Source organism: Aythya ferina, assembly GCF_964211825.1.
Source record: "Aythya ferina genome assembly, chromosome: 8".
In the NCBI taxonomy this organism is placed as follows: Eukaryota; Metazoa; Chordata; class Aves; order Anseriformes; family Anatidae; genus Aythya; species Aythya ferina.
The window spans coordinates 23,350,492-23,364,929 of NC_140304.1; the positions used below are offsets into that span (position 1 = coordinate 23,350,492).

General features: G+C 45.9%; 1 protein-coding gene across 7 annotated transcripts in view; it reads left to right on the forward strand.

Moving 5' to 3' along the window:
- Positions 1-14,438, forward strand: part of RNF220 (ring finger protein 220) — a 187,749-nt gene that overhangs the window by 144,038 nt on the left and 29,273 nt on the right. For all 7 annotated transcript variants that reach the window (XM_084527940.1, XM_084527941.1, XM_084527937.1 and 4 more), the window contains 2 exons: positions 13,103-13,199; positions 14,291-14,377. In XM_084527940.1, coding sequence (XP_084384066.1) covers positions 13,103-13,199; positions 14,291-14,377 — 184 coding nt within the window. The remainder of the gene's footprint in view (positions 1-13,102; positions 13,200-14,290; positions 14,378-14,438) is intronic.

A 14,438-nucleotide genomic window follows, 5' to 3' on the forward strand; every position in this document is an offset into this window, starting at 1 on the left:
GATGCTTAAACCTGCTTTGTCTGGAGTTGGCAAGGCCCTCGTTAACCCTCCTCACCCGAGGCTCTGTGTTTGGCTCCGTTCCCTTTGCTGAGAAGTAGCAGCGATGTGGAAATCAAAGGCCTTTCACAACGCCAGACAGCCTTTGCCAGGCTTCACGGATGTCACCAACGTCTAAAGAGTTGACGTGGGGAAATACATAAAACCAGAGGGGAGAAGAGATGGCCGTGTGTCTCATCAATTTCAGTTTTAATGGTGTGTTGCTGTGAGGAGATGTCACGGCCGGGCGGTGGGGGGAGCAGGTTGCTGCAGCCATCTCAGTCATCTCAGAGCACTGGGCAGCCTCACAGAACTGGCTCAAACTTAGCACCTGGCTACTGTTTTTTTATTGTTTTTTTGGTTAATGGACAAAGTTTGTCACTCTTGAGGTGAAAAAAACTTGGTTAATTTTATGCAAGATCCACTCAGGTTCTCAGGTGAGAGGAGGTTGGGGGATCTCGGGGTTTTCATCTTGAAAACAGAAGTCAGGGAAACAAACAGCCCTGCTTGGGTTATCTGGAAGATGGTCTAATGCTTGAGAGCAATCACAGTCTGAAGGGCTCGCCTGTGTGGTTCTTAGGATGAAGGTTTCTTGCTCCCAAAGCTGTTGCAGGGAAGACTTGCTCCTCTCTGCTAAGGGCTGTCTTAGGAGGTGGAAATTCTTTGTCTTCTGCACTGGTGTTGCAGCTACAAATCCACAATGGGCTCTCATGCAGCAGAGCCAAATGTGCTTACCCCAAATTGCAAGAATGTGGAATGTAAATGAAGATTGTTGTCAATTATATAGGCTTTGGCACCACTTTGTTTCAGCAGAGGCCCTGTTTGAGGTAGGAATTTGTATCTGGACAAGTTTCTTCTGTTTGGGATGGGTACAGAAGGCTACCAGCATGAAATGCTGCTGTTCTAATCAGGCTCTTGCTTGGAAGCAAAAAGCTATACAGAAGTATTAATAAAACCTATTCCTATCTCAGAACTGTTACAAGACCAAAATTTCTTTTGAAATACCTGAACACTTGGTAGCCATCTGTCCCCATGTCTCAGGATCATCCCTCTCCGATGGGCTTTGTTGCAGGAGATTATTTCATGCAATCTTTGTCTAATGAGTTTCTCTGTTTAGGAAGCCAACGAGGCTTCACAAGTGAAAGCATCAAGTGGCTCCCTCTCTGATGTTTTTTTTTTTTTTTTACCACTCAACGTATTTGTAGCAGCTCCTCTGTTCCTCTCCAGAATGGATGCACGTTACCCTCAGTGTTTACACTGTAAGGTTATCCCTTTAAAGAATTCCTGAGGGAAGTTCAAAAGGTTTTTTTTCTTTTTCTTTGAAAGATTCAGTGTCTCTTTTTGTGTGTATGTCTCTTACTTGAAAGAAGGAAAAGGGAGGGGGGGAGCGGGGAAAAAAAAAGTGCTTTATCTGAAAAGAATCGCATCAGCTTCGCGCTGATAGAAGCCGCTGTCATCTCTTAAACGGCTTAGCACAGTCAAAAGGCAAGAGGACTTAAAACAGTGTCTTACACAGGGATCGATGGGTGGAACACACAACTCCTAACTGCAAAAAAAAAAAAAAAAAAAAAAAAGAAGTGCAGGGGGGAGAGATAACGGTAATGATTGCATTGAGGGAAGCTTGAGGGTGGCTTGTTCTTTGTAAGGCGGCTTCAAAGGTGTCTGGAGCAGAGCCTGAGCAAACTGTCCTGTGAAGTCACTGCCTCTGTAGGGCTGCGGGAGGAGGGAGGGGGCCGCTGCACCCTTCTGTTCCTTAGCAGATGGGACAAAGTGGATTAGTAAATGCCAGGGTAGCAGCTCCCTTCTGCCACCCGCGCGTTCGAGGAGGGGTTTTTGTCACTCGATCTCCCTCTCTCTCTCTCTCCCTCCCTGCGAAGGGGGTTTGCCCAGGAGAGGGGCAGGAGGCGAGCTGCGGCCGGGGCTGTCGGCGGGGGACGGGATGTCAGTTTATCGATCGCACCTCAGTCAGGAGAGCTGCAGGCGCAGCGCTCTGAGCACGAGCGGCAGCGTGCTTAATGTGATTGAAAGGCAGTTAAAATGGCGGTGACCTTTTCAGGGGGAATTAGATTGCCTGCCAAGAGTGGTTAGAGGGAGTGATAACGCCAGCTTGAGGAAGCTGTCCAGTCTGCTTCAAAGGGAGGGAGACAGAGACAGGGAAAGCAAACTAGCAGCAAGTACCATTTAAAGCACGAGCCACGCGGTCTGATAGAACAGAGATTGCTGTCCTCTTTAGATATGAAAAGATTGAAGAATTGTAGCTAAGTTCTCCCCGTCCGTGCTGTCCTCCTCTTCTCCCTTCCGTCTCCCCCGCTGCAAAGCCTTCCTCTGGGCACAGCACCAGAGTCATCACCATTGCTCTCCTGGGCTTCTCTACTTCAGCGGATCAATTGCCTTGAAAATAAGACAGAAGAGGGAAAGACTTTGAAAGCGTTAAAATGGTAAGCAGGGCATTTTCAGGGAAGGATGCTTTCTAAGAAAGATCAACAAGATGACAAGGATCCAACTGATGGATTGCAAATACTGCGAAAGAAGAAATGGGGATTACTTGACTCAAGTTTCTCTTTATTTCTCCGTTCTGCCCTCCTCCCAAGATAGCAAAGGGCTTGTTATCCATTCATTAATGTCTTTAACTGGTGCTGCTCTTTTCTCTTGCTAACGTATGCAAAGAGAGACTCGGTAAAGCCCTATAAGCTGTAACAAACTACAGTTATCCCAGGGTGCCCATTTGCATTGGATCTCATGTCATGTGCAATTAGGGCAGCTGCGTGGAAAGTGGGACTGTATTAAAATGTCTGAAAATTTACAGCAGATGGCTGTAGTCCCACAGTCAGCTTTACCTCTGCAGAATCAAGATGTGCGTCGGTTTGAGCAGCAAGAGTTACAGCCTAGCCTTCTTCCTCCGTAGGCTACTTGTCCAGGAAAGAGCTCTATGGCAATAGCTATGCTCTCCTCCAATTTATTCTCCTTCTAAATACCTGTAATATTAGAAGGCATGAGTATTATCATAAGCGTGAGGTCCTGTCTTCAGGATCTAAGTAGATGCATTTCATTTCCTCTGCCCCAGCAGCAGGTGTTTGTGAACACGAGTTTGCTTGTGTCTGGTAGCTGCCTGGGCAGAAAGCTCCAAATAGAGGCACAGCTGAGTTTTCCCTCTTCCCAGTGCAGTGTAATGAACGTGAAACTCTTGGAACAAATCTCTACACACTGTATGTATGTGGGGAAACTGAAGCGTGAAGAAGCAAGCTATGCTTCTCTAATGTTATGAAGGTAGTGGCAAAGCTTGCAACAGAGCTTGTAACAGCCAGAACCCCACCTAGTAGTCAGCTGTGCTCTCTTTTTCAGGTAAAATACAGTGGGGCATGCAGGAAAGCTTCTGTAGATGGGGGGATTTTGCATGTTTCAATGTGAGCAGCTTCATACTGCATTTAGGGTCATACCAATAAGAGGGTATAAACTGATCTTCTTAAATCCAGCAAATGAATTTGATCTGAGAAGTAAGAATGTGGCTTCTCCTAAGAGACCACATGGGAAATAGAATATGTCGCTGGCATATTTAGGTCGTTTTTAGAAGAATGATCAAGTAACCAGAATCATCTTCCCCATTTCTGTGGAGATGAGTCAGAATTCATTCATTTCACCCTGGCAGGCTAAAGCAGACTTCAACTTGGATGCAAGAGGAGTCTGTGGTAAGAGCACAGGAAGTCTTTGCCATAATGAAATTCTTAATCTTCCTCCCACTTAGCAAGAGCTCAGTTCATTGCCTTTCTCTGTCACACTTCCAGCATCAGCTTTCATCATGGCTCATTCCGTAAGGTGAATGCAATTCTGCAGCTACGCCTCTGAACATCCTTCCCAGCCCCTCATTGTTCACATTTTTGCTTTCCCGTGTTTGGTTTGTTACCTTCTGCTGGTCACTTCTACCTGTTGTAAGCTTCAAAGTGCGTGAGATGTATGAATTCAGTGTTTTTCAAGTGATTATTTTATGCCTTAACCCCTCTTTAGGGGGCTGCTCAGTCCCAGAACACTTGTATGCCTTACCTCAGCCCTTGTGTAAAATGGTGGTAATCCTGGTAATCCCTCCGTCGCTGAAGGACAGTACCTTGTACTTGTCTGATGGAGTAGCCCAAGCATTTCTTAACGTGTGCACCTCTCTCCGTTGAGAGGAAGTACTTGTCTGTAAGGTAATGCTTGAGCTAAAAATGCTACAGATCTATTTACACAGTGAATATACATATAGATGAGAATCAAATGGGCTCTACCTGGCTTCCTCCACAGTTGGTGTTGATGTATAGAACTTGAGGGATTCTGTAGCTAATAAATGTCTCTTGGGTACTGTACTGTACATTAATATCAGAAGCTGACTGTAGAGAGTAGCACTAAAAGATGAGAATAATCCATGTTTAAAAAAATAATACCAGAATTCCTACCTCACATCGTGAGCCACCAAGTAAGTGATGCTCAGTGTCTTGTGTGTTTAAAGTTCACATGATGCTTCAAGCAACTGTGTTTTCATTATTGTGGAACACGATGTAATCACCGGGACTCAGTAAAGTAAAAATCACTTTAAAAAAAAAAATACTTTATAGGCAGTAACAGTCATGATTGCTGATATTACATTTTCATTAACTTTAATACATGCAAAAATCTAAGAACCTAATTTTTGTGCTCAAACTGCCAGAACGCGTTAGCTGAAAGGAGCACGATGAGCTAAATCTTGCTGTTTGATTTACGTAACACCGACAGTCATTCTCACCAGAAAGAGTTTCTGAGGGAGGAAGGGGAATTCTCTCCATTTGACAGCATTATGTATAATACCTGGGGGAGGAAAAGGGATGTCTGTCACCCAGCAACAGAGGAAGAAGAAAAAAAATTAAAAAGAAAACAGCAAATACTGCTGTAAAACCATGAAAATTGGCAGGGGGAGTAAGGGAGCAGGTAGAGCACCTGAAACTACTCAATTTTTTGAAATTGACTGGATTTCAAGTTGACAGCATCCCTTTAAACTTCAATTTTCCTAGATTTCAGACATGTAGTAGAAGATCTTCCAGTCCCATCTGCTGTTCTTGCTTAGCTGCTCTCTCCAATCCATTTTTCTAGTGGCCTGTCTGCTTTAGTTTTGAGGGTCCGAGGCTTGAAGACAGTCATTTGATAATTTTTATTTTTTTCCCAAGCGCCTGCAGTTTTGCTCGCACCGCAGCCTACTTCTGGGAGCCTCGGGTCAAACTTCAGCCGTGAGCACCGAACGCGTGATTGACGTGATTTTAATAGCATTTTAGAATACAGTTGTTAAGTCATGGGCAGTGAGATTTTTCTAAAGGAAAAGGGAGCACGGGTCTCAATGGCTTTAAACAGCTCCTGTCTCCGCATGTCGTCTCTTACACTCGGCGGTGAAATGCATTATCGAGTAGTGCCCGGAAAGTGGCTAACTGCGTTTGACACACGCCAACTCCCTGCCTCCACACTGGATAATTGCATTGTCAACTGTTCAGCAAAGTGGCAGGTGACACTGCAGCCGGATTGATTGTCCTAGCATGGAGGCTCCGAAGACTGTCAGCTACCCAATCGATAGAGTTTACACAAGACACCGTGACTGCATCTGTAACTAATTTCAGTTTGAAACTCGCAGGATGCGGCGGTCCCTGTTTCCTGGCCGGTTGTTCTTGGTTGCTCGCATCCTCTCCCTGCCCTGGAAAGTTGCTTTCCCGCTGCAAGCACGGCTTTATTTCTTGTTTTGGGGCTGGAAGTGAGGAAATCAATGGCGTGTTTTGTGGTTTCAGAGTTGAGGGCATTGCAGCACATGGCTAACTAGCAGCTCCAGTTTTCCAATCAATAGGCTGATCAATTGATTAAATTAACACTGATTTTTCTTTCTTCTTTCCAGCTTAGAAAAGAATTAGTTTGGGAGAAGAGCATCTGGGCTTGGCCTGTGAAATTTAGGCCTTTTTTCCTGTCTTTCCCCTACGAACACAATCTCTGTGCTCATCATTATTTAAAGCAAAGCACACCGAGGCCCGCCGCTGGCAGTGGCCCGCCGTAAGCCAGGGTGTTGCTTTCAGCTGTTCGCCAGCCTCGCTGCTTCATGCTTGGCTGCTTTAGAAAAGTCATCCTCCAAGCTCTGCCGTGCTGCTTTATTATTGGCAAAGTTGCGACATTCCTGTGATCCCTGTCAGTGGTGCTTATTGATCCGGCGATGTGAATCTGCTTAGCGATTCAAGATTACTTTAATTCTCCCTCTTCCTTTTTTGTTTGTTTCCACCCTCTCCCCAGGGGAACAAAAGCTTTCAGATCCACCTTTCTCTGGCTGTGGAAAACCAGCCGTAGCCGCGAGGACTGTGGCTGTTGCTGCTGCTTTTGTGCTTCAGCTCTGGGTTTTTGAAGAGCAGCCTTTGAGATCGAGGCGAGGCTGTTCTCACCTTAAAGCATCGTGCTGGCACGGAGCTCTGGGAGGCAGCTCCGTGTGAGTTGCCGTGCCAGATCAGCCCTTTGGTCCAAGTGCATCTTCCCCGTCTGTAGCCCTGATGGGTACAGGGAGGTATAAAAGAAAACTGCTGCTGGGCAGCTCTTTGGTGCTGTGCAGGGTGGAGAAGTCTCTTCCCCGAGCCTTGCAGCAGCTGGCTCTTGTCCGTGTGGCAGAACTTGCCTGCCCTTTGTTCAGCACGCTGCTGCAAAATGATGTTAATGGTCATAAAATTATACGGCCCTTTCTTTAAAGGCAGCTGTTCCTCTGATCTGTTAGCAGGGACTGCTGTAAGCGTCCAAGATGCTGCTGAGCAGTCAGCTCTGTGGGAGCTGACAGACGGCCTCAGATGGATGCATCTGCTGTTTCAGGGGTGCGCTGGGATGCCGCAGGCGGTGTCAGTTTCCCAGGTAAATCATAGTTTCCCTCAAAATGGATCTGGCTCCAGAGAAATGAAACCCTTGTCCCGCAAGCAGCTTTTCATGGCTTCTGAATGTCATTTTTCCTGCAGCCGGCTGTGAAAGTTGCTGGAAGAAGAATTCTATCCCTGTTTGTGTTAGAAAAGATGGGGGAACAATTTGACTGCCCAGAAATATGGCTGGGGAAGTGTTATGAATCTGGAGGGCTGCTGTTCAGGTTGGCCTCATTCTCTGCCTTGCTCTTGCTTTCAAGAACCCCTAATGGCTGTTTCTTTCTTCCCAAATGCCTTTTAAAATAAAACAGCATCCGTGCCATCTTGTCCTCTTAGTACTAGTTTGGGATACTTCAGCAGCTGATGAAATAAACCCAGTTTAGAGCCATTCTTGGGAAGTGTGTGTGAGGCCTGGCCGTGTGTCTGCATAAACTACTTTTATTGCCCTCATTGTTTTTACTCTGCAAGAAGCCAGCAAGTGACATTTCGTTAAGAAAATAGAGTGAACGTGCTGGAAAGGGAGGTTGTGCAGAAGGGGGTTACTGCAAGGAGTGTAATTAGCAAAGGCTACAGTTCTGGAGATTTATAGGAGGCTTTTTCTCTTCTTTCCTCAACATGTGCAAATTACCTGTGAGCAGAATGAATGTCTCTTCCCAGCCAATACAGGCCCCAGTAGAGCTGCATGCTGAGATGGATTTGGATTTAGACCCACTTACAGAATTTGTTCTAGAAATCCAGAATTTTGTATATTCCCAATACAAATTTGAACCTTTTCTTCCTGGGGGCCAAACAGGAGAAACACTATTCAGATGAGCTTGGTCCCCTGCACGAGCAGCATCTAGTAGCTGCTGTCATAGCAGTGGTGCAATTAATACTGCTACTAACGCTTCCGTTTTGTTCCTTGGTCTTGTTTGGAGTGAGGGTTTTGGGACCAGCTGCTCTCTTCATGTTTAATTGACTTATCTGCCCAGGTAGGAGTTAAGGAGCAGCGATGGGGTGCAGTAGGTCTGTGCTTTCCCAGCTGCGCTGATGAAATCTGGCTGAGGGTTTGGCTCTGGCTGTGTTACCTTGCTGCTCCTGAGACTGCTGCTCGCCGTGTGAGCTCGTGTCTGCACGAGAGCCAGCAGTGCTGCCAACACCTGAAGCAGCATATGTTGTCACTTGGGCCATCTGCTGCCGAGCCTGATGGAGAAAAGGAGGGACTTCAATGCGAGGCCCTCTCCTCTCCTCTGTTCTGCGGATCTGCTTATATATCATGTTAATGACTCTCGATCTTAGCTCGAGCTGCCATTCACTGAGGATGTGTTGAGACGACCTGTCAGCTGGGGGATTGCACAAAGGAGGCGAGATTTGAGAAGCAGTGCAGAGGTCAGCGAGGATGCTTATGCATAGGGGACAGCTTAGGGGAAAGCAAAGTGCTCTGAAAACTTAACGCAAAGGGGAAGAAAAGGATTGCAGGTGAGATTTATCTGCAGCCATTATTAATCTGTGCATGGAAGGAAGTGGGAAGCGTTTCTCTGTCTCCTTCAAGCTCAGCTGACTCCTGTAGCCTGTGGGTGTCTGCAGCCTGGTGGTGGTGAAGAGGCACGGGACTTTTTTCTGTTTCTCAGAGCTCAGCCTCTGTATTTGAGAAACCCTGGTGCTTGTGTAGAGCACCTAAAATTTTCAGAAACTGACTTGAGTCAGAGCTCAGGCGGACTGCTCCGAGGCCAGCCCAAGCAAAGCTGTGTACACAGTGCTGCAGGGTGGCGGGCGCTGTAGGTAAGTGATCTTGATAGGTACATTCTGATTGATGGGGGAGTTTGTCTCCCAAACTGTCACAGGGTTTATAGAGGTGCCACTCAATACCAGTGCTGGAATTGCTTGTCAGAGCACCTGGCTGCAAGAGCAATGGGGATTGGAGACAGAGCTGTAACTTTGTTTTTTCTCTGCTTAATGGCCCCAGCGTCTGACCTGCCTGCTCACTCCTGTTTGTCTGGACCTTAAGGAGGCAGCAGGGATTAAGACTGTCAGAGAATTGTGCTGCTTTCGCATCGGGAGGCTAATTGCATCGGGGCTGGCAGCGTATGACAAGCGGTTGCCTCCTACCAAATGCACAGCAAGGAAGAAAAAAAAAAAAAGCTCTTTCAACAAGGAAATGAAAGATATGGGAAAAATATTTGCATTTTTTTGTTCTAATCTCAAAGTAGTATTTTCAAATTCACGTGTGGAATTGTGTTCTTTAGGCCTTAGGTGAGTCTCTGTGTAAGATTCGCAGCTGCTTCTATGAATAACAGCCTCAGGATTGCATCTCCCGTGAATTCCTAGGTCAAGCTTACAACTTAACATTCAGTTGTCAGATTTCACTTTATTAACACGTCGGGATAAAGTTCTAGTCCTGAGCATTGACCTCTGGATAGAGGCATTGGTTTTAGAGGTCTGCTCTAGGCAGCACTGCAGAAGGCGGTGAATTACTGCGTGTCCTTCAGAGGCTGAGCCCTGCTGAGGAGCCCAGAGCACGCTGCTGAATTGCAAATCACCCGGGTGTGGTGGTAGAGGGTCTTCTGGAAGCTCCCATTCTCCTCTGGTGGGTCTGAAATAAGGCCCACGAAGGCTGTTTTATTCTTTGACACTTTCCATGCTCTATTTCGCATTTTCCTCACTCCTGGATGGTGCCGCAGAGCTGCCGGCGTGAGCTGAAGTTCTGAGCCCTCCTTACACTTGAGCTGAGTTAGTGAGAAGCAGGTGTGATCCTATCAGGCCTTCCTTGCATTTAGTGGCCCTCTTAATCCATTTATAACAGCACTTGTCCAGAAATCTGGTTTGAATGAGCCTGAGATGAATGAATAATGTCAAGCAGTTCAGACGTCAAATATTTGAACAGCTGCGTGGGTGTTTTCACTGGCTTTGTGCATGGAAGCAACCCCAGGAAGTCAGACAAGGAGGGTCAGGTTGAAACTGTGGCACCAAACCCCTGCCCCTTGGAACTGGCCTCAAAATCCATCCCTGTTTCAGGTGATGGTGCAAGAACAACCAGCCTGCCACCAGCCCTCATACAGGTGATGCTGGACCGAGCTTGGCATCCTCTTCTTCCATGTTCCCTTGCATGCAGTGGCAGTACTGGGACTTAGAGACCTTTAATTCACATTGGAATCATATTTGGTGAATATTTTTTCCTTTTTTCAAAGCAGCCTCTAAAGTCCTAAAACCAACAGCACAGCTTATGTTCAAAGTCTCTAGGTACACAGAGGTTACTTTGTTTAGCACACAGTTTCTGAATCAGTTTTCTATCATCTTGCAATAAATCACACTTGGGGTCGTGTTCAAAAAAAAAAAGTCCATATTTGATATAAAGATAAGTGTTGGATCACCTTATTGTGACTTCCTTAGGCCCTGGCCTAGGAGTGCCTGTTTGGTCAGAGAAGAATTTGCCCTTTTCCTGCAGCTCATCTTAACCTACGAACTTCTCTGTTATGCCCTCCTCTCTGCAGGAAGCACTGTATCGGATCAGCCCCGTGTGTACCTGTCATCACAGCGTGTCCTGCCCAAACCCTTCCCCTGTGCTGGGGAGGAGGGATGTACCCTGCTGGGAATGCAGTCATTTCTGTTTCAGAGCTAGATTCAGCAAAAGCTCTGTGGAGTATCACCGTTACAGACCCATAAGGGATTTTCTTAAGTACAAAGGTTTTGAGAGCAAGGACAGTGGGATTCTGAAGGCAAGGTGCCGGAATATTTGTAAATTGTGTCTCAGTAAGCAGCTCGTCTTTCCTTAAGCTCTGACCATAAACCACTAGTTGGCTTGGGTCACTTGGGAACGAAATTGATGGAAAGATGCCTGATTTCTGAGTGCTTGGCGTTCTTGCAGGGAGATGCAGGCAGGTAGCAGTCCCGTTTACATTCAGCCTTTTGGACCCCATTCCTCCCAGGGGGCTCCAAGTGTTCATTGTCTGGCTAACATTCAGATCACCTCTGGGACCGGCCAAGTCACAGCTCCAGCTTTGCATGATTTGTGTTTCCCACAGCTACAAAAGAAAAATGAAGACCCGTGTGTCCAAAGTTTATGGCCTTTGAGAAGTGATGGGCTAAAGTAATGCCAGGTGCAGGGGATGGTGTTACAGCAGGTTAAATGCCAGGCCTGTAAATTACCACCCCGGCGCCCCCTGCGACTTCTCGGGCAGCTTTGAAAGACTATCCAGCTTCTTTGACAGGTCTCTCTTAGTACTCTAAATCTTCTCCCAAGCGTTGTGATGAACTGAAGGCTTCGAGATTTACTGGATGAGCCATCGCAGCAGGAGAAGGCAGCTCGTGACATATGTTGGCCAGCCGTGTGCGGCCAGCGGGCTCGCGAGGGCTCTGATGGGAGAAGGATGCTCCACTGCTGGCCTGCCAGCACGGCTCCTCTGCTGCCTGACGCAGAGGCTGGATGCTGCATTGTCGATGCTGGTTGTGTTACCTCTGCTGAAAAGTAAAGGCTGGCAATTACTTGGAAGGAAAAGGTGGTTTATGCTTCTAGGAAAGGTTAGTCTTAAAATCGTTGTCATGCCGTGGTTATCACTCGTTAAGGACCTTCTTTATATTCAGGGAAGAGAAATATCAAATCCATATAAACAAATTTTATTGGGCGCTTAATGAATCAGTGAGAGCATCCCTTCCTAGAGAGCGCCAGTAAAGAGCTCTGTCTGCGTGGTGTCCTTGGAAATCAGACCTTCGCCTTGCCGTGCTCTCTGCACAGATGCAGACTCCTTGAAATACAGCTTGGTTTTCTGGGCTGGGAAAGTGTGAGTCTGCTGCTGACAGTGTGAGGTTGTGTAAGCATGCTGGTGGGAGCCCAGTGGGGTGAACAAGCTCAGCCATCACTCCTAAGGCCTGGGGACATCCTCTTTCTTCAGCTGTGCACCTTGTATTCATTGTTCCTGTGTTAACAGGAGTCTGTCTTCTGCACTTAGAACCAGGTTTGCAGTACATAAACCTACCGAAGCTAGGGCTACCCCTGCCTTTCTCATTGAGTGTTTGCAGTAGGATGTGCTCCCTGTTCTAGCCACAGATTTAGGTCACCAACTGTCTGGATGTCCCAAGTCCTTCACACTCCAGTAGGTTCCCTCTGTCTGTCCAGGTCTGCTGTCTGGAGAGTAGGATACGAAACGAAGGAGTATACCAGAGGCAGCCAGAGTGAGCAAGTTTTTGTCTACATAGCTTATGTCCCTAAACAGAATTAAATTGCAAATGAGGACCTTGTACCACCCTCAGATTCAGGACACTTTTGCTTAATTTTCAGTCTTACGGGAGAAAGCAAGTCCAATGTTAAATCACATAAAGAGCAAGTATATGTGTTTCCCTTCTATTACTAAATATGGGGAAGTAAATACCAAGTGAAGGTTCATCTCTGTAGGTGCTTGCACTCTGATTCAGTTAAAGGAAATCCGATTACAGTTGGTAATAACAGCAAACAATATGTGTGAGAACCAAAATAAGTGTATATATTGTTAGAAAGTGGCACATATTGCACATTTCTGTCTTGGGTGGAACTGTTTGCTCTTGCTTACTGCTGGAGTTGTGACTGGACTCGTACCTGATCCGCCCTTGTTAGAAGTGCAGGACTCCTGTTGACTTGCACTGGAATTTGTTCACAAGAAGTGTTTGTAAGGGGCTGATAATGATTGTGCAGCCTGATCTTAAAAACAGGTTTGCTTTTTTTAAAACATTTTCAATAGCTAAAAAAAAAAGTCTGAGGTTTTTTAATGGTATTTCTGATCATACCTTAGCTTCTGCCTGCCCTCTGCATCTGAAGTAAGGACTAATTCAGAACATCCTTGTGGCCTTCTTTTACATACTAGTGTAGCTTTTGTGTTAACCACTTCTATGAAAAATCAGCCTTCTCTATTTTGCTTCAATTCTTTTTCTGTCTTTGAGTGAAAAGACTTACAGTGCCTTCAACTTACAGATAACTTGCATGGACAACAAAGGGTTACAAATCTTTCATTTTCATTGTTGAGGGGCATTTTAGAGCATAAAATATAGGAAATTAGCATATCTGTGTTTTCTGTGCAGTCTTCAGAAAATAGTCCTTGTGCGGACTTTGGAGATGGTGCTTTTTGTGAGCGTGTTCAAAGTAAAGGGTGGCCTGCAGGCTGGTGCTGTCCTCAGGAGAGCCCCTTCACTTGTCTCCAGTTCAAATACTCACCCACATATTCTTTTTTTTTTTTTTTTTTTTTTTCCAGGTTCTGGGTTTATCATGTGCAGTGGCAAGGAGAATCCAGACAGCGACGCTGACCTGGACGTGGATGGGGACGACACACTTGAATACGGGAAACCACAGTATCGTTTTTTGAAAGGCTCTTACTGAGAGGGAACCTAGAGGTGCACCTTCAGCTAGCTCTCATACAGTGCTGCTCTGGGTAGCATTGGACAATGTGTCCAGCTGTACTGGAAATGGCACCATATTCCTCAGTTACCATGTTATTTGAACGTAACAATGGTAATAACTAGTTAACTACTAGTTATTACCATTACTACTAGTTAGTAACATAACTAATGGGGATTCCCAGTTGCTCCCTTTGAGAGCTTTCTGTTGAAGCAGCACAAATTCAGACCCAGTTGGTGAAGTCTGTATGAGACTTTGCAGGAGATCAAAATTACTTTTTCCTCTGATATCTGTTTCATACGCAATACTCATTACCAATCTCTTGTCTCCATCCAAACTTCTTCCATATAGATAGCTTTTCTTGCTCTGTGGGTAGCAATTTAGTTTATTTTCCAAGCCACCCACTTGATTTCAGGGGCTTTGTGCAGTAAATATTTCAAGCATTATTCACCTGCCACTGTAACTGAGAGACTGAGTTTTTATTCCTTTCATTAGACACTTCATGTGCAGAACTGGCATTAAGGGCAGTTTTCTGGAACTTCTCCGTCTAGGAGCTAGACTCTTCAGACACAGCTTCATGAATTCTGCCCTACAGCAGCTCTGTAGCCATCAAGGAGGAATTCCTGCAAGGATATTAGGCAGACATTGACTTAGCTGTGATGAGAGGGAATGTGTAGCTGTGAAATCAGATTGTGTTGAAATCTCTACCAGCCTTTAACACTGAAGCCCGAAGCCTTATCCAGTAGAAAATGTCTGCACCCCTAACAGAAATAATGGAGTTGTGTAAATTACACTTGCAGAGCTTGAGGAATTGTTTTTCTCTTCTAAGAGGCTGCAGCATCATGTTATTGTCTAAGGACTTGTCTGTATCTTTTCACCTAAAACATTATCCAGAATCTAAAAGCAAGCCCCTCCGTGGATGCCAGCACCTCTTCTTGTTACATATTTGTTTCCAGTTGCTATGAATCTGTTCTGTGTCCTAACCACTTTAGAAACCCTTCCACTGTCTGCAGCAAGGCTGTGTTCCTTAACCACTTGTGCTCAGGTACACAGAGGCAGACGTTATCCCTTGCACTGGGGAAGAGCCAGGTGAAGCCAAAGAGAGGGAGGCGCTGCGAGGTGCTGTTTTAAAGTAAGTGCTGTGCCTTTCTAATTCACTTTCATTACATTTGGGGAATCTTAATTAGCAGAAG